The 23,804-nt window shown below is 47.2% G+C and overlaps 1 protein-coding gene across 7 annotated transcripts in view; it reads right to left on the reverse strand.

The window, feature by feature from the left end:
• Nucleotides 1–7,774: 7,774 nt before the first annotated feature.
• The window catches only part of SLC41A3 (solute carrier family 41 member 3), a 75,301-nt gene continuing 59,271 nt past the window's right edge, over nucleotides 7,775–23,804 (reverse strand). For all 7 annotated transcript variants that reach the window (XM_017869886.1, XM_017869881.1, XM_017869882.1 and 4 more), the window contains 5 exons: nucleotides 18,735–18,879; nucleotides 17,498–17,577; nucleotides 14,600–14,734; nucleotides 10,405–10,553; nucleotides 7,775–8,633 (listed from right to left, as the gene is read on the reverse strand). In XM_017869886.1, the coding sequence (XP_017725375.1) occupies nucleotides 8,424–8,633; nucleotides 10,405–10,553; nucleotides 14,600–14,734; nucleotides 17,498–17,577; nucleotides 18,735–18,879 (719 nt within the window). In that variant the 3' untranslated portion in view covers nucleotides 7,775–8,423. The remainder of the gene's footprint in view (nucleotides 8,634–10,404; nucleotides 10,554–14,599; nucleotides 14,735–17,497; nucleotides 17,578–18,734; nucleotides 18,880–23,804) is intronic.

A 23,804-nucleotide genomic window follows, 5' to 3' on the forward strand; every position in this document is an offset into this window, starting at 1 on the left:
CATATCTCAAAATAATAAGACCTATTTATGACAAACCCACAGCCAATATCATACTGAATAGGCAAAAGCTGGAAGCATTCCCTTTGAAAACTGGCACAAGACAAGGATGCCCTCTCTCACCACTCCTTTTCAACATAGTATTGGAAGTTCTGGCCAGGGCAATCAGGGAAGAGAAAGAAATGAAGTGTATTCAAACAGAAAGAGAGGAAGTTTGCAGATGACATGATTATATATTTAGAAAACCCCATCGTCTCAGCCCAAAATCTCCTTAAGCTGATAAGCAACTTCAGCAAAGTCTCAGGATACAAAATCAATGTGCAAAACCCACAAGCATTCCTATACACCAAAAACAGACAAACGGAGAGCCAAATCATGAGTGAACTCCCATTCACAGCTGCTACAAAGGGAATAAAATACCTAGGAATACAACATACAAGGGCTGTGAAGGGCTTTTTCAAGGAGAACTACAGACCACTGCTCAAGGAAATAAGAGAGGACACAAATGGAAGAACATTCCGTGCTCATGGATAGGAAGAATCAATATTGTGCAAATGGCCACACTGCCCAAAGTAATTTATAAATTTAATGCTGTCCTCATCAAGCAACCATTGACTTTTTTCACAGAATTAGAAAAAACTTATTTAAATTTCATATGGAACTAAAAAACAGCCCGTATAGCCAAGACAATCCTAAGCAAAAAGAACAAATCTGGAGGCATCATGCTACCTGACTACAAACTATACTACAAGGCTACAGTAACCAAAACAACATGGTACTGGTACTAAAACAGGTATATAGACCAATGGAACAGAACAGAGGCCTCAGAAATAATGCCACACATCTACAACCATCTGATCTTTGACAACCCTGACAAAAGCAATGGGGAAAGGATACCCTATTTAATAAATGGTGTTGGGAAAACTGGCTAGCCATATGCAGAAAACTGAAACTAGACCCTTTCCTTATACCTTAAACAAAATTAACTCAAGATGGATTAAATACTTAAACCTAAGACCTAAAACCATAAAACAGAAAACCTAAGCAATACCATTCAGGACATATGTGTGGGCAAGGACTTCATGTCTAAAACACCAAAAGCAATGGCAAAAAAAAGCCAAAATAGACAAATGGGATCTAATTAAACTAAAGAGCTTCTGCACAGCAAAAGGAACTATCATCAGAGTCAACAGGCAGCCTACAGAATGGGAGAATATTTTTGCAATCTGTCCATCTGACAAAGGGCTAATATCCAGAATCTACAAAGAACTTAAACAAATTTACAAAAACAGAACAAAACAAAACAAAACCAACCCCATAAAAAAGTGGGCAAAGGATATGAACAGATACTTCTCAAAAGAAGACATTTATGTGGCAAACAAACATATGAAAAAAAGCTCATCATCACTGGTCATTAGAGTAATGCAAACCAAAACCACAGTGAGATACCATCTCACGCCAGTTAGAATAGCGATCATTAAAAAGTCAGGAAACAACAGATGCTGGAGAGGATGTGGAGAAATAGGAACACTTTTACACTGTTGGTGGGAGTGTAAATTAGTTCAAAATTCCTTTGCATTTGTGGAAGACAGTGTGGTGAGTCCTCAAGGATCTAGAACCAGAAATACCATTTGACCCAGCAATATCATTACTGGGTATATACCCAAAGTATTATAAATCATTTTACTATAAAGACAGCATGCACACATATGTTTATTGCAGCACTGTTCACAATAGCAAAGACTTGGAACCAAGCCAAATGCCTATCAGTGATAGACTGGATAAAGAAAATGTGGCACATGTACACCATGGAATACTGTGCAGCCATAAAAAGGGACGAGTTCATGTCCTTTGCAGGGATATGGATGAAGCTGGAAACCATCATTCTCAGCAAACTAACACAAGAACAGAAAACCAAACACCACATGTTCTCACTCATAAGTGAGAGTTGAACAATGAGAACACATGGACACAGGGAGGGGAATATCACACACTGATGCCTGTCAGGGGAGCTAGGGGAGGTATAGCATGAGGAGAAATACCTAATGTAGATGACAGGTTGATGGGTGCAGCAAACCACCATCGCACATGTATACCAATGTAACAAACCTGCAAGTTCTGCACATGTATCCCAGAACTTAAAGTATAATAATAGAAAAGAAATTTCAACCCAGAATTTCATATTCAGCCAAACTAAGCTTCATAAGCAAATGAGAAATAAGATCCTTTTCAGAGAAGCAAATCCTGAGAGAATTTGTTACCACCAGACCTACCTTACAAGAGCTCCTGAGGGAAGCACTAAATATGGAAAGGAATGACCATTATCAGCCACTACAAAACCACAGTGAAGTATAAAGACCAATGATACTACAGAACAACCACATAAACAAGTCTGCAAAATAAGCAGCTAACATCACAATGACAGGATCTGCCAACTGATCTTTGACAATGTTGACAAGAACAAGCAATGGGGAAAGGACTCTCTATTTAATAAATGGTGCTGGTACAACTGGCTAGCCATATGCAGAAGATTGAAACTGGACCCTTTTCTTACACCATATACAAAAATCAATTCGAAATGGGGGTTGAAGACTTAACTGTAGAAGCTAAAACGATAAAACACGGGAAGATAACCTAGGATATACCATTCTGGGCATACAACCTGGCAAAGATTTTATGACAAAGATGCCAAAAGCCACTGCAACAAAAACAGCAATTGACAAATGGGACCTAATTAAACTAAAGAGTTTCTGCGCAGCAAAACAAACTATCAACAGAGTAAACAGAACCTTCAGAATGGAAGAAAATATTTGCAAAGTATACATTCCACAAGTCTAATATCTGGAATCCACGAGGAATTTAAATAAACAAATTAGCAAATGACATGAACAGCTACTTCTCAGAAGACACACATGTGGTCAACAAGCATATGAAAAAATGCCTAACATTACTAATCATTAGAGAAATACATATCAAAACCACTGTGAGATACTATCTCCCACTAGTCACAATGGCTATATATATTTTTAAGGCAGGATCTTACTCTGTCACCCAGGCTAGAGTGCATGGCACATTCATGGCTCACTGCAGCCTCTACCTCCTGGGCTCAAGTGATTCTCCCACCTTAGCCTCCCTAGTAGCTGCGACTACAGGCATGCACCACCACCCCTTTTCAGGGACATGGATGAAGCTGGAAACCATCATTCTCAGCCAACTATCACAAGGACAGAAAACCAAACACTGCATATTCTCACTCATAGGTGGGAACTGAACAATGAGAACACTTGAACACAGGGTGGGGAACATCACACACGGGGGCCTGTCATGGGGTGGGGGACAGGAGGAGGTATAGCATTAGGAGAAATACCTAATGTAAATGACGAGTTAATGGGTGCAGCACACCAACATGGCACATGTATACATATGTAACAAACCTGCACATTATGCACATGTACCCTAGAACTTAAAGTATAATAATAATAATAATAAATTAAACTCATTCGGCACCTTACAACTTCTACTCTTTGCACTTTGTGTCATTCAACAAATCCTGTCAAACTTACTATGTGCTATTGAACCTCTACTCATGTACACTTACTGTGTAATCCAGCAATCACTTTTTGCTTATTTGTTCTCTCATCTACCTTTAACTTCTGTGACACCAAATTTTGTGTACTTGACACTCTTTGCACACTCATTCTCCACCATCTAGATGACATTCCTTTCACATTTACTTGAACTTGGCCTTGATTTTTATTTCAATTTTGATTTTTATATGACATTGGTGTTGATCTTCCCTTTGATGCTGACTTTAAATTTTACCTTGACCTTGACTTCATCTCAACTCAAACAAAATCCTGTTTCCCACCTTATGTCTAGGCCATGTCTAGCACAAATTTTGAACTTGATCTTTGACACTAATCTTGACCTTGAGCTTTGCTGTGGTTCTAACACCCTGTTTTTGGACAATAAACAAATCATATACAGCACTAATTGCGAAGTTGAAAATAATCTTGACTTTGACTTTGGCACTGATTTTTATCTTTTATTGACCTGTTAAGACTTTCTTCCTATCCTTTTGTTACTATCATCTACCAGATGTAGCCTTATGTGCAAACTTGAAGTTGACTGGTACCTTAAATTTCTCCTTGATTTTGATGTAAACCCTTAGACCACTTTACATGCAGAGCAAGTGTAGCTCTGATTTTGAACTTGAACTTGATTTAGACCTTGGCCTTTAATTTTACCTTAACCTTCATATTGCTCCTGACTGAAATTCAAGCTTGAAATTTCCTAGAACTTATCTTAACTTTTAACTTGACCTAGACCTTGAAACTGAGCTTGAATTTTACTTTCGTTTTCACCTTGACACTAATAATACAGATCTACTTCTCATTCTAATTAACATCCCTGTCATGTAAGGCCCACATTCTCATGACTTTGAACTTGAACTCTGGCTGCAGCACGGAAGCTACAAAAGGGATGAGTAATGTAAAAATCTGGATCAATATTCTAATTCTGGGCAATTATCCTGCAAATCATGCCAGATCATCATCTGGGTGAATGGGATGCCCATAACCCAGAGGTTTCTTTTTTGGGGAAAGTAAGACAAAAAGAGCTAACTGGAGTCATACCCCACGCACCCAAATCTTAGCAGGCACAATTATAGCCACCAGTTATCTGGGCATGTTGGCAGCCTCAGAATTTCTGAGCTGTCCCTACCTTTGAAATGTCCCTCGTTTCATTTTGATCCATGTCTTCCAATAACCTGGTTTGTCTCTTCTCACCTTCAGGCCATCAAAGTCCAAATGGTCATTCAAAGGGAGCCTCAGACAATGGCTCCATTTAACTGGGACCCTAGATAGGCCTCTGAGAGAATCTCTGACTGCGACTTTTCCCAAAACAGTGCCCTTTGTCAGCATGAAGCAGTTAACAGTCATCATCCCTATCCTAATGGCAGATGTACCTCTTCAGAGGGGGACTGATGGCAGAGGCGGCCCATCTGGAACAGTGGATGTGAATATGCCAGCTGCAGTGGGGGAGACATGGCTGGGTTTGCACACTCCATGGGGCCGGCAGGAGCCAGGAACAGGCGAGGGCCCCATGCCCTACTGAATTGGTGGGGCAGGAGCCCTGCACTTCTGGGCACCACTGCAGCCACCCAGCCGTGGCTGCAGACCCAGGCATCCCTGTGCTCTCAGGGCCCCAGAAGCCCCCCTGCCCCTGCAGGCTCAGAATTGCCTGCTCCCACTCCCTGGCCTCTCACTGCTCCTGGCACCCACTATAATTTCGGAATAAAATGGAAGCCAAGCCTAGATGCTGTTGGGACCTGGCTGAATTTGTGTGCACTCAGGGCAGTGCTGACATGCCCGCCCCACCACTGCCTCAGCCCTTTCTGGACTTTGGGTGCCGACTTTGGGTCCCCTTCTTTGGGAGGGAGGCTGGGAGGTGATTAGGGGCAGCTTAGCACAGGCCTGCGGGTGCCCTTTGACACAAACAGCCTGGGCACCATGGACAGCATGTCGGTAGCAGGAGGCAGACAGGTTCCTGGGCAGAAAGGGGCGGGGCCCTTTGAAACCCCCACTTCGATCCAGGAATGGCCTGAAGCCTGGGGGCCAGGTGCCAGTTCAGGGTGGAGTTCGCAGCCTGGAGTGAAAACTTATGGTGCTTTTTCCAGCCCCACCCATGGCCACGCATGTACCAATCAGCATGCACTTCCTCCCTTCTGTGCCCATTAAAAACCCTCGACTCAGCCAGACTCACACTTGTTGGGACGACCTGCCTGTGGAAAACAGCTACCCACTCCGGGTCTCCTGAGAGCTGTACTGTCACTTGGTGAAGCTCCCCTCTGTCTTGCTCACCCTTCAGTTGTCTGCATACCTCATTCCTCCTGAAGGCAGGACAAGAACTCGGGACACGCTGAATGGCGAGACTGAAAGAGCTATAACAACAGGGCCGAAACACGTCCCCTGCTTGCCATGTTGCAGGCGATGAGAAGGAGAGAAGAGCTACAGCCCTTCTGGGAGCCCAGACCTTGGAGCTCCCCAAGCCAGAGCTGTGACACCCTCTTTGGGGCTCTGCGGTTCCTGGTGTCTCCAAGCTTCTGGGCACCACCATGTTCCCCTTGTCCAGATGTGGGTGACCGCAGTGGAAGCTGCTTGTGGTACATCTGATCCAGTTGCAGCCTTGCATGGAGCCAGCGCCTGTGCCAGTGCCTGGAGCTGCCTGCCCCACCACAGCAGCTGGAATGCCTGGCTGTGTGCAGTGGTTGGACCTCATGCTCACTCACTCACATACCCCTCATTACTCCATGACTGGCTTACCCCTGGCAGGTGTGGGATCCCAGGCTGGTAGTGTGAGCTGAGTGCAGCCTGCCAGGCCGAGTGGATAGAACAAGCCCAGCGGGCCTGAGCAAAACTCAGGCAAAGGCACAACTGGCCACAGAGGTTTCTGGCTGGAAAAGCAACACCTCAAGTATCTTGTAACACTGTGTTGGTCAAACCTCTTTAGCACACACATTGCTTGGGTCTGAGCTCAAATGTCTGTTCAAATCCTCAGTCCACTACTCACTAGCCATAGGGCCTTGGTAACGTTAAGAAGCTTTACAATGCTGCAGTCATCTACAAATGGGAGTGGTACGTACTGCATCAGTTATTGTGAGGTTATCAGAGTTTACACGTCAAATGCTTAGAACACAACCAGACACACAGAAGGTGCTTGATAGATGTTAGCTGTCATTACATGCTTCAATAGCATCGCATGCTTGTCTTTTGCAGGACTTATCAGAGCTGGACTTTCAATACTTGTGTGATATTGATGACTGTCTCTCCCAGTAGGGACTTGAACCAGGGATGATGAGTTCTTTGCCCACAAGTGTGTCCCCATTATCTAGCCTGGAGCTTGGCACATAGTTGTGCTGAATATTCTCCAGTTGCCTCTCCAGATCTATCCCCAGCCTCCCTGGCTCTGTGCCCCAGGAGGCTGAAACCTCTGTGGATTGTCAGATGGCTCCCCAGTCATTGACCTTCTGGTTGGGTATGGCCAATGGGAAACACTGGCAGGAGATAATAGGGTGGACAGAGAATGAGATTGGGGTATTTATTTCCCTGGCTTTCTCTGCCAGGCCACAAGCTAATGTAGCTGTGTCTCTTTATTAGAGATCCCCATGCATCTCAGGCAACCACAATCCCAACTATTCTCCAGGACAGGTGAATGTCTGGTAGTGCCTGGCCCCAGGATGCTTCACCCCTTCTTCTGGTCCCCATGCACCTATAAACTGTGACTTCCTTAAACTCTCCTCAATTATTCCAGTTAATGCACCATGTCTTTTCCTTCCATTGATAACAAGAGGTTCTATGTCAACATTTGTTGAATAAATGAAGAGATGTCTGTTTTACCACATGAAGATAATAATCCTCAGGCCCAAGCATGGCTACAATTGTCCTGATGAGCGACTAAGAGACAGGAAACAATCATACATTTTTTAAAGATGATGTTCTCAAGTAGTAGTTCTCAAACATGGGTGTGCATGAGAAACCTGGAGGGCTTGTGGAACCCATATAGCTGGCTCTACTCCCAAGAGATGCTGATTTGGCTGGTCAGGCCTGGGGGTGAGGGATAATAATTTGCACTTCTAACAGGTTTTGTGGTGACATTGATGTTTCTAGGCTGAAGACCACTTTGAGAAAAACTGAACTAGAGAAATGCCAGATGCTTTTGTTATTTATAGACCCCCAAGCCTCAGGGTTGCATTAACTATCTTTAAAGACATAAAAAGTCAAGTACAATATAATCTGTTTTATTTTACACTTCTCTGATTACTGAAATCTAAATAGAGGTTTTTACTAACAAACAAAAAGGAAAATAAAAAGACAGCTAGGACACGATTAAATGTTGAGCACGGATGAAGGGTTGTACAAGGCCCCATCCTGGGGAGGCTGTACACCTTCTTGACACAGCAGCAGTGTGGCCCACGGAGCTTGAACCAGCAAGTAAGCCACAGCTCAAGAGTCCTGAGGCTTGGGAACAGAAAGGAGCTCCTTCCTGCTCCACCCCAATCTGGGCTGCATGGGAATGGAAAGGAGCAAATACATCCTGCAAAGCATACTGGACATGCCTCTTCTTTAGCTTCTCAGGCCAGAATATCCTCCTTTCCACAAACGCGTGCACACTCACACGGTCATTAAGCATGTGCACACATCATATTCACACACTCAAGCTGTGCTCTCGATTTCAGGGCTCTATTGTGGGCTCAGGTATCAACCCCAGAGCCGAAGTGTGTGAGAGCTACCTTAGCAGACTCACAAAAGGCTACTGCAGAGGCAGGGGTCAACCATCCCAAGGACCTGGGAAGGGAGAAACTGAATTCTGTACCCCACTGATGTGAGAGGAAATTCTAATGAGCAAATGGGACCAGCAGGGCCCAGTTAGGGAGGTCCAGATGCCAGTTCTGAGATGTCACCCAGCTCTGCTTTGCTCTTCAGTAGCCAGTCAGTGAAAAAGCAGAGTGCCAGGAGGCTAGTACCGAGCAGGTCCCCCAGCCCTGTAAGGTAGGGGATGCAGTGGTTGTCAGGATCCAGGGCCTGGTGCCAAGTCAGCCGAACCATGACTTCTGCCAGGTACAGCAGGATTGTCACCTGTCAGAAGGGCGAAGAGACACAAAAGACCAAGTCAGAAAGCCAAGTACAGGCAGGAAGCACTAGCTGAGGCCCAAGGAGAGACACCAAGGTGGACATGTCAACCCCAGCCAGCCTCCTACCTCCAGCTTCTCTTGGGTTCTGAAGCCCAGCTCTGAGCTCAAGCAGTGGCTAGAGAGGTGATCCTCGTCTGCACATTCCTAGACGCCCTCTGGTGGGCCCTGCTTCTGGCACCCTGAAGGGCCAGTCAGACCCACTGCCACTCACCAGCTGGGGCTCTCTCTGCTGCGATAGGCTCCACTCACGGGACTTTGCTGAGATGTTCATTTGGGTTTGCCTGAGCCCTTCTCCCCTGGAGGTTAGGACAGTCAGCCCTTCCTGAAGGTGCCATGGGGTAGTCCACACAAGCCTGCTCAGGTCTCATGGCTCCTTAGTCCCTTGTCCAGGCTGACCCCAGCTCCTTCCTTCTCCCCAGCTGGAGTCATAAGCTGCTGCTGCTGCTCAGGACAACTTCTTGGATTTCCCTAATCCTACTCTTTAGGGTCAGGAACATACCACAGTTACAAATGCCATAAACTCGGGAAGATGAGAAAGTGCCAGTACCAACATCACACCCACAGAATTGCCCTCCAGTGCCCACAGTGCTCCCTGCAAAGGCCCCAGGCCCACTGGGGACCATCAGCCCGCTGCAGTGTAGGCAGACAGTGTGCTGAATACCTGCCCAACACAGGCACCAGCTTAATCTCTTTCACCACCGTGCTCACTGCTGTCCAGGCCTGATCAATGTCTATGCATGCCTTGCAGCAGCACCCCCTGCAGGGGCCTGGTACCCACCCACCATTGGGGAGGCAGTGGATGGCTGGACCACTCATCAGCCTGTTCCATGGGAACATGCTTCATCCTCAGGGCTGCTCCTCTTATCCTGTGATAATGAATGTGCTGCATGCAGTGTGTGGCATGTGGTGTGCCGTGTCTAGCATGCAGCATATAATGTGAGGGGTGATGTGCAGGATGAAATGTGTACTATGCAGTGCAGTACGTAGCGCAAGATGTATAGTGTGTAGCATGCAGCATGCACTCTGTGGCATTCACTGTGACATGCAGCATGTAGTGTGTGTGGCGTGCACTGTGTGGAGTGTGTGGTGTGGGGTGTGTGAGATGTGCTGGGTGGTGTAAGGTGTGTAGTGTGAAGTATGTGGTGTGGAGTGTGTGGTGTGGAGTGTGGTGTGGGGTGTGTGGTGTGGGTGTGTAGTGTGGGGTGTGTGGTGTGGAGTCTGTAGTGTGGGGTGTGTGGTGTGAAGTGTGTGGAATGTGCTGTGTGGTGCGGAGTGTGTGGTGTGGGGTGTGTGAAGTGTGTGGGATGCGCTGTGTGGTGTGGAGTGTGTGGTGTGTGGTGTGGAGTGTGTGGTGTGGAATGTGTGGTGTGGAGTGTGTGGTGTGGAATGTGTGGTGTGGATCGTGTGGGGTACAGTGTGTGGTATGGAGTGTATGGGATGTGCTGTGTGGTATGGAGTGTGTGGTGAGTTTGTGGTGTGGTGTGGAATGTGTGCAATGCGCTGTGTATTGTGGAGTGTGTGGCACGCAGCGTGTGGTGTGCCGTGTGGAGTGGCCTCTGTATCTGACAAGTTGACTCGACTCCTGGAAGATAGGGACTGTGCCCCACATGTCCAGCTACCCCCACCCGCCTCCTTCAGCCTCTCACTCAGACAGGAGATCAAGGCTGCTGGCTGACTACCCAGCTGTGCACCTCTGCTGCTGCAGTCAGGCTTACCTGGATCAGGCCTGCCAGCAGGTAGAGCACCACAAAGGTCTGGCTGTTTATGACTGACTGACCCTGCACCAGGTAGATGATGTAGAAGAAAATCAGATGGCCTGGGACCACCAGCAAGAGCAGGACTCGAGCTGACATGGAATTGATTTCTGAAAGAAACAGAACCAAGGAGGTTATGTGACCTGAAGTGAGGCCACTTTGGCATGTGACAGTCCTTAGTGAGGCATCCACACTCACTCATCCATTTATTCCCAAGTGTTCAGTGCACACCTACTCTGTGGCAAGCATGTTCTGGCAGATGGGGATACAATCTGTCCCCTTCCCTCGTGGAGCTGATATTTTAGAGAAGAGAAACAAGAATCAAGTAAGCAGAAATAAAAAGGAGCAAGAAAGGCTACTTCAAATTCTGACAAGTACTTTGAAGAAAATAAGGGTAAAAAGAAGGGCAAAAAGCAGGAAGTGTGTATCAGTGGGGATGAGCTAGTGCAGATATTTCAGCTGGGATTTGAATTTGGGGGAGAGGAGTTTGAGCAGACAAGAGCGAACATGCAAGGGGCTTAAGGAGGAAAAGAGCTTTGGGTGCGCTGCTCCACTCAATGCAGTGCTGGTGATCTGGGGAGGGCAGTCGGCTCAAAAGGGGACCTCGGGCAGCTCCTTCTTCACAGCAGCCTCTGTGGCCCTGTCAGCACACCTGCAATGTGCCAGTGAGCCCCGGGTTTCCTTTAGATTCCCATGCTCTGAGTGCGAGACTTTACAATAAGTGTGATTGACCCTGGCCCTACCACAAACACTTTAAAAAATTTTAACATGAATATGATTGATTTCTCAAATGAAAATAGAGTTCTAATGAAAAGTAGGTCTCCATTTGCCTCTGAGTTAATATATGTATTTCACCAAAATAATAAAGAAAAGGAGAAAAAAGGTCACATGTAGCTCAAAGCTAGTGCAGAGGAGCAACAACATCTATTCATGATGAGAAATCAGACAAGGAATAAAAGTATTATTTAAAAAAATGTCAAAAAGAAGCAGCAAAAGGATTGGAAGAAGCTACTACTGGAAGTTGGTATGAGAACTCAAGAAAATCTATAGGAAAACCATGTAAACAATAAGAATTCAATAAAATGTTTAGGTGCACAAATAACACAGAAAATAACAGCTTTTCTATATTCAAATGACAAGTTAGAAAATATAACAGGGAGTTTGACTTCTGAACAAATAGGGAAGACATACTTCATCCTGTTTCTCCCATTAAGTACAACTGAAAGCCCTGAACACTGTATATAAAACAAACGTAAGCAGATTCTGAAAGGCTGGCTGGGGACCTTAGGCTGCAATGAACAACATGGTCGTGAGTCCCCTAAATTGTCCTTTTTCTCTTTCTTTATTTGTCTCACATATCCAAGACTGAGTCCTGGCCTCAGCCATCAAGAAATGCAGATACAAATAGACAAAAAAAACCACAAAACTCCATAGGCTGGGTGTGGTGGCTCACGCCAGTAATCCCAACACTTTGGGAGGTCAAGGCAGGCAATCACTTGAGGTCAGGAGTTCACGACCAGCCTGGCCAACATGGTGAAACCCTCTCTCTACTAAAAATACAAAATTAGTTGGGTATGGTGGTGTACGCCTATAATCTCAGCTACTTGGGAGGCTGAGGCAGGAGAAATCACTTGAACCAGGGAGGTGGAGGTTGCAGTGAGCCAAGATTGTGCCACTGCACTCCAGCCTGGGTGACAGAGTGAGACCTTGTCTCAAAAAAACAGACTCCACAGAAGTCTGAGCTTTTTTGCCAAAGGCCAGGAAAGGAGAAGCCCAGCAAAACAAATAAGTTTCAGATAGTAATTACTCTACTCCAACAGACACCATGGGAAAAACTGCAGCCCTGACCTCGTCAGGAAAGGCCTGGTGGGACCACCATCATCTCCTGTGGCTGGCAGGGTGAGATTCAGAACTTGCATCTCTACCCAGTGCTAATGGGGCCCCCATCTTGTCAGTGAAGCCATGTGGGGAGCAACAACAAGGCATCTCTCCCTGCCCCAGCCAGGGCGATCTCAGAGGAGGCCTAGTGAGGAACCTAGATTGCACTGTGCCCAGCAATAACAAGGTGCTCCTCTTCTCCCAGGATAGCAATAGAGGCTGAGTGGGGAACCCAGGCTTCCATCCCCACCTGGGCAGCAGTCCATCCCTTCTCCCCAGTGGTGCAGTGTCAAAGGAGGCCAGCTAAGTACAGATTCAAATATGATCCAAAGTTTTGTCACATAATACGCAAAATGTGCGGATTCAAGTGAAAATCAGTCATCTTGCCAAGAGCCAGAAAAATCTCAACCTGGATGAGAAAAGACAACCAACAGACAGCAGAGTGAGATGACACAGATGTCAGCATCACATGAAAGCCGTTCTAATGAAGCCACTACAACAATGCTTCATCATGCAATCACAAACACACCTGAAACAAAAAAAAAAAAATAGAAAGTATAAGCAAAGAAATAGAAAGTCTCAGAAAAGAAAAAGAAGATAGAAAGAAGAACCAAATGGAAATGTTAAAACTAAACATGGCCGGGCGCGGTGGCTCACGCCTGTAATCCCAGCGCTTTGGGAGGCCTAGACGGGTGGATCACGAGGTCAGGAGACCGAGACCATCCTGGCTAACACGGTGAAACCCTGTCTCTACTAAAAATACAAAAAATTAGCCGGGCGTGGTGCTGAGCACCTGTAGTCCCAGCTGCTCGGGAGGCTGAGGCAGGAGAATGGTGTGAACCTGGGAGGCAGAGCTTGCACTGAGCTGATATCTCGCCACCACACTCCAGTCTGGGTGACAGAGCGAGACTCTGTCTCAAAAAAAAAAAAAAAAAAAAAAAAAACTAAACACATACAATACCCCCAAAAGTCCCAAACAACTCAGTGAATAGGCTCAACAGCAGAATGGAGAGGGCAGGAGAAAAAAGATCAGTCAATTTGGAGAAAAAAGTGATAGAAATGAGCCAATCTAAACAAGGAGAGTAATAGACTTTGCAAAAACCAAACAGCGTCTCAGGGACTTGGGGGGCTGTAACAGAGGATCTAACATTCATGTCATTAGAATATCAAAAAGAAGGAGAGTGCAGCTGAAAAGTGATGGCTTAAATTTTCTGATTTGACAAACGATATAAATCCATGTGTTCAAGGAGCCTAGCAAACCCCAAATAGGATAAACCCCAAGAAGTCCATACCAATACATATCATAATCCAACTCCTAGAAACTAAGGACAAGGTCTTGAAATATGCAAGAGAGAAATGGCACCATACCTATACAGCAAAACACATGGAAATGGCAGATTTCTCATCATAAGTCATGGAATCAGAAGGAAGCGACACATTTTCAAGTGTTTGAAAAAAACTATCAACACCAAATTTTATAACCAGTGAAAATATCCTTCAGAAACGTGCCAGCAGCCAACCCAAAAGACAGCTAAAGGTAGTTCTTAAAACAGAAAGGAAATCCAAAACAATGTAACAGGAAAAAAAATCTAGTTTTTCAAAGCCAACAAAAAAATACAACATCTCCAAAAGCTTCCAGTGGTTCTGAGTAGAATCCAGGCTCCGTCCTCAAGGCCCTGTCTGATCACCTCCTTCTGGCCTCTCTGGCCTCAGCACCCTTCATACCCTCCTGTTCATTCAGCTCAGGCCACATTGGTCTTTCAGTTCTTCAGGCTTGCCATATTCTTCCCTGCCTTTGGGCCTTTGCTAGACTGCACCCACTGCCCTGAAAGCCCCTTCTTCTCTGGCCCTCCTCCTCCCAACAACACCCGCTTGTCCTCAGGGAGGAGCTTCCCTATCCCAAATGTATCTCTTCTAATTCTTTTTCACTGCAGTCTGCACTTTTGCTGCTCAGTACCCACCATAGTTTGTAATTATGAGCTCACTTGTGTTTATCTGCTCTTCTATACTGTGTACTCCAAGAGCAAGAAATCAGCTCTCCCTGTTTCACCACTAACCTGACACCTAGTGCCCAGTAGACATTCAATAAATAATTGAATGAAGGAATGAAGGAAAGGTAGGGCCAGGGAGTCTCATTTCTGGGGTCCTGAAGGTGATGTGTGCCGAGATCAGCCCTGGCTTCAGGCATCCATTGCTACAAACACCAGATTCCAATGACACAGATGTTTTCTTGTTTAAAGAAATGGCTATGATGGCCTCTGAAAGACATGACACCCACCTGATGTGCAGAAAGTAGAACACGGGTTGGGCCAAAATTTCTTCATCTGGAGAGGCAGGACGCCAGGTGTGCTCCACATGTGCAAGTAGGTTGAGATTCGGCTGGTCTGAATGGCCACCAGATTGCCACCAACACCTATGAGGAGAAAAGGAATCTGTTTTCCCTTTCTTTACACCAGTCTCTAAGTTGTAACCCTTATTTTAAGTTCCCTCCCTCCAGGAAGCCTTCTTTGGTTAATTCAGTATTTCATTATCGTTTCATTTCCTCCCACTTGACCACAGATCTTGTTTGGTAGCACATCAGGGTGGCCCAGAGCTTGTGAGCGAGGTATCCAGGGAGTAACTGCATCACCTTGACTGCTGGCATCTCTCAAGGTGAAGGGAGTGTGGCTGTAAAGCAGGTTCTCCATAAATATTTGTTGGCTGGAGTGAGGATGGGGAGGGGATCCAGGGACAAAGTGAGAATGAGGGGAGAGTGGACAGAAAGGTCTGAGCACGGCATGATAAGGCAGTCTGGATAAGTCAGACTTCAAGGCCACAGGCATTGACAGGAACCAAACTACAGGCTGGAATATCTGAGAAAATGAAAGTGACTTTTTTTTTTTTCACTCAAGGTGGGAAGGAGAGGAGAGGAGAGGAATGAAAACAGCAGATAAGAATGAGAGGGGGCCAGTCGCGGTGGCTCACACCTATAATCCTAGCACTTTTGGAGGCTGAGGTGGGCATATCATTTGAGGTCTGGAGTTCAAGAACAGCCTGACCAACATGGTGAAACTCTGTCTCTACTAAAAAATATAAAAAAATAGCTGGGTGTGGTGGTGCACACCTGTAATCCTAGCTACTCAGGAGGCTGAGGCAGGAGAATCACTTGAACCTGGGAGTCAGAGGTTGCATTGAACCAAGATTGCACCACTGCACTCCAGCCTGGGTGACAGAATGAGACTCCGTCTCAAAAAAAAAAAAAAAAAAAAAAAAAAAAAAAGAGTAAGAGGGAAGGTGAGGGGAGGAGAGAGATGATCACAGGTGGCAAAGCAAGCATGCGGCAGGAGACGTGCCTGGGACACCTCTCATGGCTGTGTGGCCTGACAGCTTTGAAGAAAAGACGTCTGTTGCATGATTTCAATTTGTGGTGCTACGTGAGCCTCTCTGTGGGAGCTCAGTTGTTAGTGCAGACTCCCACATTCACAGAAGCTTTGGGTGTATGCCCAGAGCAAGTGGCTTTAGGGGAAACAGGATGAGCGAGGTCATGTGTAGATTGACAGGGCATAGAACACAGAACCCTAGAGGCAGAGTCATGATGCCCAGAAAACCATGAGCACATGCGGTCTCTGGGAACACTAGGGCTTCCTGCTGAGGTTCCGGGATCCCACGGGGTATGAAAAAGGTTTCAGGCTTAGCCAGGGCCAGATGGCCCAGGTGACAAAGGCCATGCTGAGCACTCCTTCTGTGGGGGCAGATGTGGGGATGGGCTGACGGAAGGTGGGGATTCCCCCGTCCTACTTCCTCAGTGCCATGGAGCACTATCCCTAGCCGGGCCAGGTGTGCACCAGTGGGTGACCTCTGGGGCAGAGGCCAACCATGTAGGCTGCTCTAGAGGATGCAAACAATTGTCTTCAGGTACAGGACTGCTGCGATCTATTCTGCTTGGCCCATATATAATTTTAAAAAGAAAAAAAATCTCAAATTAATTGGTACTGTTTACTAGGCCCTTAATACAGATTCTCAGCTTCTCTTCCCAAGTCAACTCTGGCAAGTCTGGATCTACACTCTCCCGAGGCAACTACTGGCTGGAGCTGGACAGGCACCATGCTGTTCATATGAGAAATGCATTCTGCAGCTTGTCCCCGCTATTCCTCACTGTCTAGCTGCTGGGCCTGCATAATTCATGCAGATTGTTTGAGTGGCCACTAAAGGCATCCCAGTTAGTGACTCATTCCAAAAATCACTCCAACGTAATAAGCCTTCTGTTGCTGTCCTTACTCACAATGTGAAGGCACTTTGGCACTGTTGGGGTGAGGACATGCTGAGTGGCTCACTGACATGCAAGGAACAAAGACATGGTCCCCTAAGGGAGCAAGGGAGGAGGGACACTGGACACGCAGGGGCTGCGTAAGAGCCTCTGAAGGCTGTTTCTTCAGTCCCCGCAGGCCAGGACCTGGGGGCTAAATTGGACAAATTATGTTTTGTTCTTCTCCTAACTGATCACTTCCATTTACAGAAACTTATCAGACACCAGACACCAAACTAAGCTTTGGTTAAAAGAGGGGTCATCCACACAAACCCCACAGGATGTAGGCCTAGGAGGTAAGTATGTGCAGAGAGCCAGGTGTCAGACAACAGGGAAGCGGGGATCAAGGCAGCTGGGAAGCACAGTCCTGGATCTGTCTCAGGGACTGCTGCAGTGCCCAGAGTGTAGGCCTGGTATTTGTTACAGTCTTAACTTTTTAAGAAGAAATCTAGATTTTTAAGTGTAAATATCTGAGTTCTGATGTCAGCAATGAATCCAAAGAAAAAAAAAAAGAAAAGAAAAGTCACAAGAGCCAGCGCCCTGGTTCTGAAAGCCATGCTCCATCAGCAGGTGCCATCGAGGCCGGAGTTTGACTCAGTGCTGGCAAAGCCTGGAATTTGGTTCTGTCAGGAGAGCTCATGTTTGGGGGCTACCTATGAGGAGCCAGGTCTGAGCTGCTGCGAGCAGTGTGTGGGGCTTCCTTCCCAGGCTTCTTCCATCTAAGAAGACCTGTTCCGGCATCCCTGTAAGGCAGCAGTCTGTCCACGGCTCAGCTGCCCCACTGCCTGTGCGGGGCTGGTGCTGTCCCTCTGAGGTCTGCTGTTCAGGTCCGACCCAATCCTGGGGGCCAACCCAGCCCAGGGACCACATGGGAATCCCTCAAATACCTACCACATACGACGGGGGTAAATACCGCCATGCCTTTGTACTGCTGTTTAGAAATGGTTTTGCTCAAGATGAGTCCTCCAAAACTGGGGAAATAGCAGACAGCAGTCAAGTTATCAGAGTTTACACTTAAAATGGTCCTGCAACCCTCCACACAAATCACCCTCTCAGCCTGGCTTCCCACCCTTGGCAGACACTCTCCTCTCCCCTACACAAAATATCTGCTGCAGCCAAGCTGGTCTCCCCAGCATCCTCTGCACCCTCCTCATGCTTTTCCATCTCCACTTTGAATCTCAACCATTGCAGAAGGCCATCCAAGAACACCCACTTATTGCAAAACAAACAAATGCCTTTTCAAGGGCACACAGCTGGCTGGGCTGTCCCAAGACTCTGGAACCACGGCTGAGATACTCTTCAGCAGAAAACAGAAACTGCAGGAGGATCACCTCATGCCCGCCCTGTGTTCTCAGAAAATGTTGCAGCCAGAAATTGCTCCCACTGGCCACTGTAATTTAGCAAAAGCTTTCCCACCCCTTGGAATTTCTTAGACCCCTGGAGAAGCTAGGTCAATCTGTAAAAGGAGCCCAGGAGCCTCCTGGAAGCAAGGATACCTACTCCATCTCCTCTTCTCCCCAAGACTCAAAGTTGGAAAAACCCATCAGAATGGACTGCGGTGGCCCCCATCAAGGTCGACTCCCAGGAAATGGGCCTTGAGAGGGAGCTGGAGGGTGGTGGACCTGGGCTCAGCTAAAGGTTCTAAGGCTCTGGAGGGGAGCTAACCCCACAGCTGTCTAGCTCCCACCAGTAGCCATGCGTGGCCAGTGACCAGGAGGATGAATAAGTCAGCAGATGTGGCCTTGATGCAGAGGTGGGGGACCTGCCACCTAAGCAGGGGTCTGGGCCAGCAAAGCTCTGGCGGCCATGGCCTGAAAGCCACTGTCTCCCCTGGGGCTCCAATGCACTCATGGGGTGGCCCTGGCTTTGGCTCTTCCTGGGTCCCTGGTGCTCTGGCAAATGTAAACAGGGCAGCCTCTCTTAGAACCGGCAAGGCCCAGGGTTCTCAGTGAAAGGGAGAGAAGAAAGTAAAAAGGTATGATTCAATCAGCAATGGGAGTTACTGAAAGAGCCCACAGCTACATTTCACTCCATCCTGGACCCCCAAGGCAGTGAGTGTCACACTGGCTCTAGAGGCCTTCATGGCTGAGAGAAGGAAGAGGGGGCCATGGCCCTGGCTCCTGCTCACCTGCTGATGACCATGGCCAGGATGATTGGGAACCAGCCAAACTTCAGGATCTTCATGATGGGTGGGCTCTGCTTGGCAATGAGGACCCACACTGGGGTCAGAGCCGCAAAGCTGAGGCAGACCAGTGGTGTCAGATACCGATTATCTGAAAGGAGAACAGGGACACATGCGGCTTGTATGGCTAAGGCCAGCACACACAGGCTGGGCCTGGGTTTCACAAGAGGTGGGTGAGGACGCTCCTGTCCTCATTAGTTGAGGGGGAACTGCCTTGCCATACTTTTCAAAGAACTTTCACCATCCCAAGAAGTAACTGGAAAAGTTCCTCTCTGTCCTCCATTCCTGCCACATTCAACTCCACTTCTCTGGCAAACTTGCTATTTTCGCCACATAAAGTACCCTGTTCTGCCTCCTCCCACCCTGATGCTACTGTCATAAATAAATAGAAGTACAATGTATGGAACGCACCATGAGCCAGCACTATGCTCAGTACTTCGTGTGCACAATCTCATCTCACCTTCTCGACAGGTAGCAGGAGGAAGCAGACATGCAAAAAAGGGTGGCTGCCTAGACAGCAAGCAGCCCTGTAAGGGCTACGTATGGCCTGGGTCTATGGAACGACAGGGCTGGCTATGGGATGCCACCTGTGGTCCTGGCTGAGGCCAGTCCCAGGCAACTACACAGGTCACCAGCCAGGTAGCTACTCGTGTCTCCGTCTCATATTCTCCACTGGCAAGAGGTCAGTGAAGACTGGCCAGGTGCTGGAGCAGTCACTGCTGCAGGGGCCCAGGATGAGCCTGACACACTCGGGCTCCTCATGCATTCATTCCTCCCTTTCTGTGTTGTGCTCCGTGTGAGGGTCCCCTTCCACAATTGACAGAACAAGACACCGGCGTTCTCTAGAGTGGTCCTCTCACACTCAGCCCCACCCTCTGGAGGGCAGGCTCACCTGCTAAGGGGGCCCAACATTCAGGGGTGCCCAGACATGTGTCTGTGTCTCATGCACTCCCTCTCTGGTGGTGTTATCAGGAATATCCTCTCCTTCCTTCTCTGCACTAAAGGGTCATGGCCCATTCATCTGCCTCAGGTGCCCCAGACTGGCTACAGACAAGGTACTTAATGGTAGGAGGGCGTGGCTTCTGCAGGAGATATAAGTCAGGCCCAGCCAGCTCTAACCAGGTCTCCTGCCCTCTGGGAAACAGCGGCCTGCAGAAGCATCACCTTATAGGATGCTTTTGAATCCAGTCTGAGTTTTCAGTTAGCTACTCACAAGCACCCCCAGGGCCTGCCTCATGCTCTCCCAGCACACCTCCCCAGTGTGCAATGCCAATTCCCAACTACACCCAGCAGGTGCCATAGTCAGCTGCTTACACCTCAGTGGGTCAAGATTTATCTAATACAGACCAGTCCCAGTGACTCCTGAATGTAGCAGAGAGAAGGTCACAGTCTCACAGGAGAGAGGGATGCTCTAACAGTGATTCTGTGTCTAAATCATAAGTCGTGTGGAAATGAGCATACAGTACAGCATGGGGCAGAGGAAAAAGTTCATGTGATGCCTGAACTCTCACTTATTTTGCAAATCCAACTCAACCCACACAAACTTTCTTGTTTTAAGTTCAGTTTAGCTTAAAATTAGGTCATCTTATTTCTTACAGATCTCCATTACCTCTTAACTAAACTTGGCGAATCTTCCTGGTGATTAAACATGACTGCTGGCAGGCAACACCAGGATGGCAAGGAGACGGTCCCAAAGCTGGGACAGAAAGGGTCCCAGTGCCAATACCCTCTAAATCACGGCTGTTTATTTGTCTGCTTCAGTTGCCAACAGGTAAAGATGGGATGCTTTCCCAAATCCCTGGGCCCACATTCCCATGGGAGTGATAAATTGTAGCTTTGCTGAGGTTCTTCCCTTTGGGCACTTCTTCAACAACTGTCACTGCGTGCCCACTGCCCTCCAATCCTGTGAGGACACATCAGTGTGGCCGACCAGCCTCAGGCCCCACTCAACTTCCTAGTACACCTCTGCCCTAAAGGTAGAAGTTAACAACCCATATAAATGCAGGCTTCAGTTGCTCATCCTTCCTAACATGGTTTGGAGAGCTTGAAGCACTTTCCTGAGCACTCCTTGAACTTGTGGAATGACCTCAGGCTTTCTTTCCATCTGTAAAACAATTTTTGACTGTAATACAGCAGGGTCCTTCCTGTGGGAATAATGGCTGATTTGAAGGTCACAGTGTCTTAGTCAGTTTTGTTGCTTATAACAGAACAGTCGAAACTGGGTAATCTCTAAAGAAAAGGAATTTGCTCTTACAGTTATACCGGCTGAGAAGTCCAAGGTCGAGAGGCTGCCTCTGGTGAGGGCCTTCTTGCTGGCGCGGACTCTGCAGTCCATGAATACATTAATCTATTAATCCATGACTGGATTAATTCATTCATGAGGGCAGAGCCCTTATGACCCAATCACCTCTTAAAGGCCCCACTTTTCAATACCGCCACAGTGGGGATCAACACGTGAAATTGAGGGAACTCATTCAAACCACAGCATTCCACCCCTGATCCCCCAAATTCATGGCATTCTCACATGCAAAATACATTCATTCCATTCTCATAGCCAAAGTCTTAAATTATGCCAGCATTAACTCAAAAGCCCAAGTGCAGGGTCTCACATGTGAGCCTATGAAATCAAAACAAGCTATCTGCTTCTAAGATACAATGGTGGTATGGGTATAAGGCAGACATTCCCATCCAAAAGGAAGAAATGGACAAAAAGACCAATAGGCCAAAACCTGAGAGAGCAGACATTGGGGCTTACGACTCCAGAGCTTTCTCCTCTGACTCCATGCCAGGCATCTTCTACACGCTGGTGTGGGGGTTGAGGCTCCCAGGCCTCTGACAGCCCCCTACCTCCAACCATAGCTGTGCTGTGCTCAGTCCACCCAGCTCTCCCAGGCTGAAGTCGCATATTAACAGCTCTGCAGTTCTGGGGTCTTGGTGGGAGTCCTGCTTCCATGGCTCCACCAGGTATTGTCCTGGTGGAACTCTCTGGAGCAGCTCTAATCCCACATTTCTGCTTGGCACTGCTCTAGTAGGGGAGCTCTGCAGTGGCTCCAGCCCTGAAACAAGTCTTTGTCTGGGCCCCCAGGCTTTGGACAAAATACTTCCAAAACTTGGTAGTGGCTACTAAGCTTCCAAGGCCCTTGCCCTCTGCAAGTCTGGACAATTAGCACCACATGGACCTAGGTTTATGACTTGTACCTTCTGGAGCGGCAGCATGAGCTGCACCCGAGCCATGTGAACCATGGCTGGGATGGCTAAGGAGCACTGCACTGGGATACAGGGAACAGAGTCCCTAGGTGGCCCTGGGCAGCAAGCTCATGCTCTGGGCCTGTCGCCTGAAACTATTCCGTCCTTCTAGGTTTCTGGGCTTGTGATGGGAGGGGGAGCCAAGAAAAATCTCTGAAATGCTTTTGGGCCGTTTCCCCCTTGTCTTGACTATCAGCTCCGGGCTCCCTTTCAGCCATGCTAATCTCCTTAGGAACTGGTGGCTCAGTCACACCCTTGGATTCCTCTCCTGGAAACTTTCATTCTCTACCACATGGCCAGGCTAAAAATTTTCAAATTTTTCTGCCGTTTCCCTTTTCTCTAGGAGTTCACCAGGTAAACCAAAAATAAAATTCTAAGCTCCATCCCAACTATCTGAATGAACTTCCTCCTCAGCCAGGGCACTCTTAAAATGTAACCTGAAAGACTGGTTCAGGCCATGACGGGGAGTGGGGGTCAGACATGCCTCATTATCCCTCTCTGGCATTTACATCAACACAGACTTTAAGTCTGATAAGAAGCATTTTATAATCTCTTCTCTCTGAAGCTACCTGAAGGCTTCCTCTGCAAATAAGAACTCTGTCTCCACAATCCTTTTTCTTAACACAGACATTTCTTTCTGTTGATCTCAGGTCTTTAGATAAACTCAACCAATTGTCAAAATCAAGTGTGTTGTTTGCTTCTTTGTTTAGAGTTTTTATACCCCCTATCTTTTCCTGGGCTTTCTGTGTCTTCCTTTTGTTCTTCCCCTGGGCGGGCCTTTATCTATGGCATGTGCAGTGGCCCTGCCAGCACTTGGGAGAGCTGCATGTGCAGTGTGTTTACTGAAGTGGTGCACATGCTCAGTAGGGGCAGCTCTCACAGGTCCAGCGCTCCAGAGGAAGGTCATATACCAGTTAAATTTCACCATCTTGCCCTTTCACTGCACATGCTTGAAACACTATCGGGGATTATGGCTTGCTAACTCCAGGTGTCTTCTGTTACTCAATGAGTACCAGACAGCTCTGGGGTTCCTCCCTTGTCCTGCTCATTATTTCAGGGGGACAGATTTATAATTCCCTTACCATAGCTTGACAACTGCCCAACACTCTTGGGGGCCCTCTCTCCTGCCTTGCTCATGTCTAACCACCCATTCTATGACTAACTTTAGAGTTTACCTGAGCCCAAAACTTAAGAACAGCTCAGTGGGAGCATAGATTCAAGTGCTCTGGATATATACTTCAATTAGTAGCAGCTACAAGTGGAATTTTAAGGATAAAGGAAGAGGCTGTTCCTAAGTTGTTTACCAACAATTTACATTAAAATAACATAAGCTATGGATTGGCTATATTATTGTTCATTGTAACACAAATTCCAGGTACATGAAGATAATGGGGGAGGCAGTTAGGAACAAAATGCCTTTAAACAATTGCCCCGGTATGGATGTGGGGGGTGTGACTGAAGCAAACAACACACTTGATTTTTCAAGTCGCCCACAACTCTCTTTCAAGCGTATTCTCTCTAATAAACTCTTGCTTTGCTTAAAATAAATTCTCTCTCCTGCTTTAAACCTTGCCTGTGTTTGAAATCTTTCCCTCCAGAAGACAAAGAACTGAAATTGCTGCAAAGTTGTCATTCTGGAGTTTCTCCAGATAGCTGGACTCACTGCTGGTAACAATATTCTCTGGATATTGTTATTTAAGGTTGACATCAGTAACACCCTACTTCTCAGTATTAATTTTTTGCTTTAGTCTACTTGCTTATAGGGAATAC

This window comes from Rhinopithecus bieti, unplaced genomic scaffold (assembly GCF_001698545.2).
Source record: "Rhinopithecus bieti isolate Rb0 unplaced genomic scaffold, ASM169854v2 scaffold_5333, whole genome shotgun sequence".
Lineage (NCBI taxonomy): Eukaryota > Metazoa > Chordata > Mammalia > Primates > Cercopithecidae > Rhinopithecus > Rhinopithecus bieti.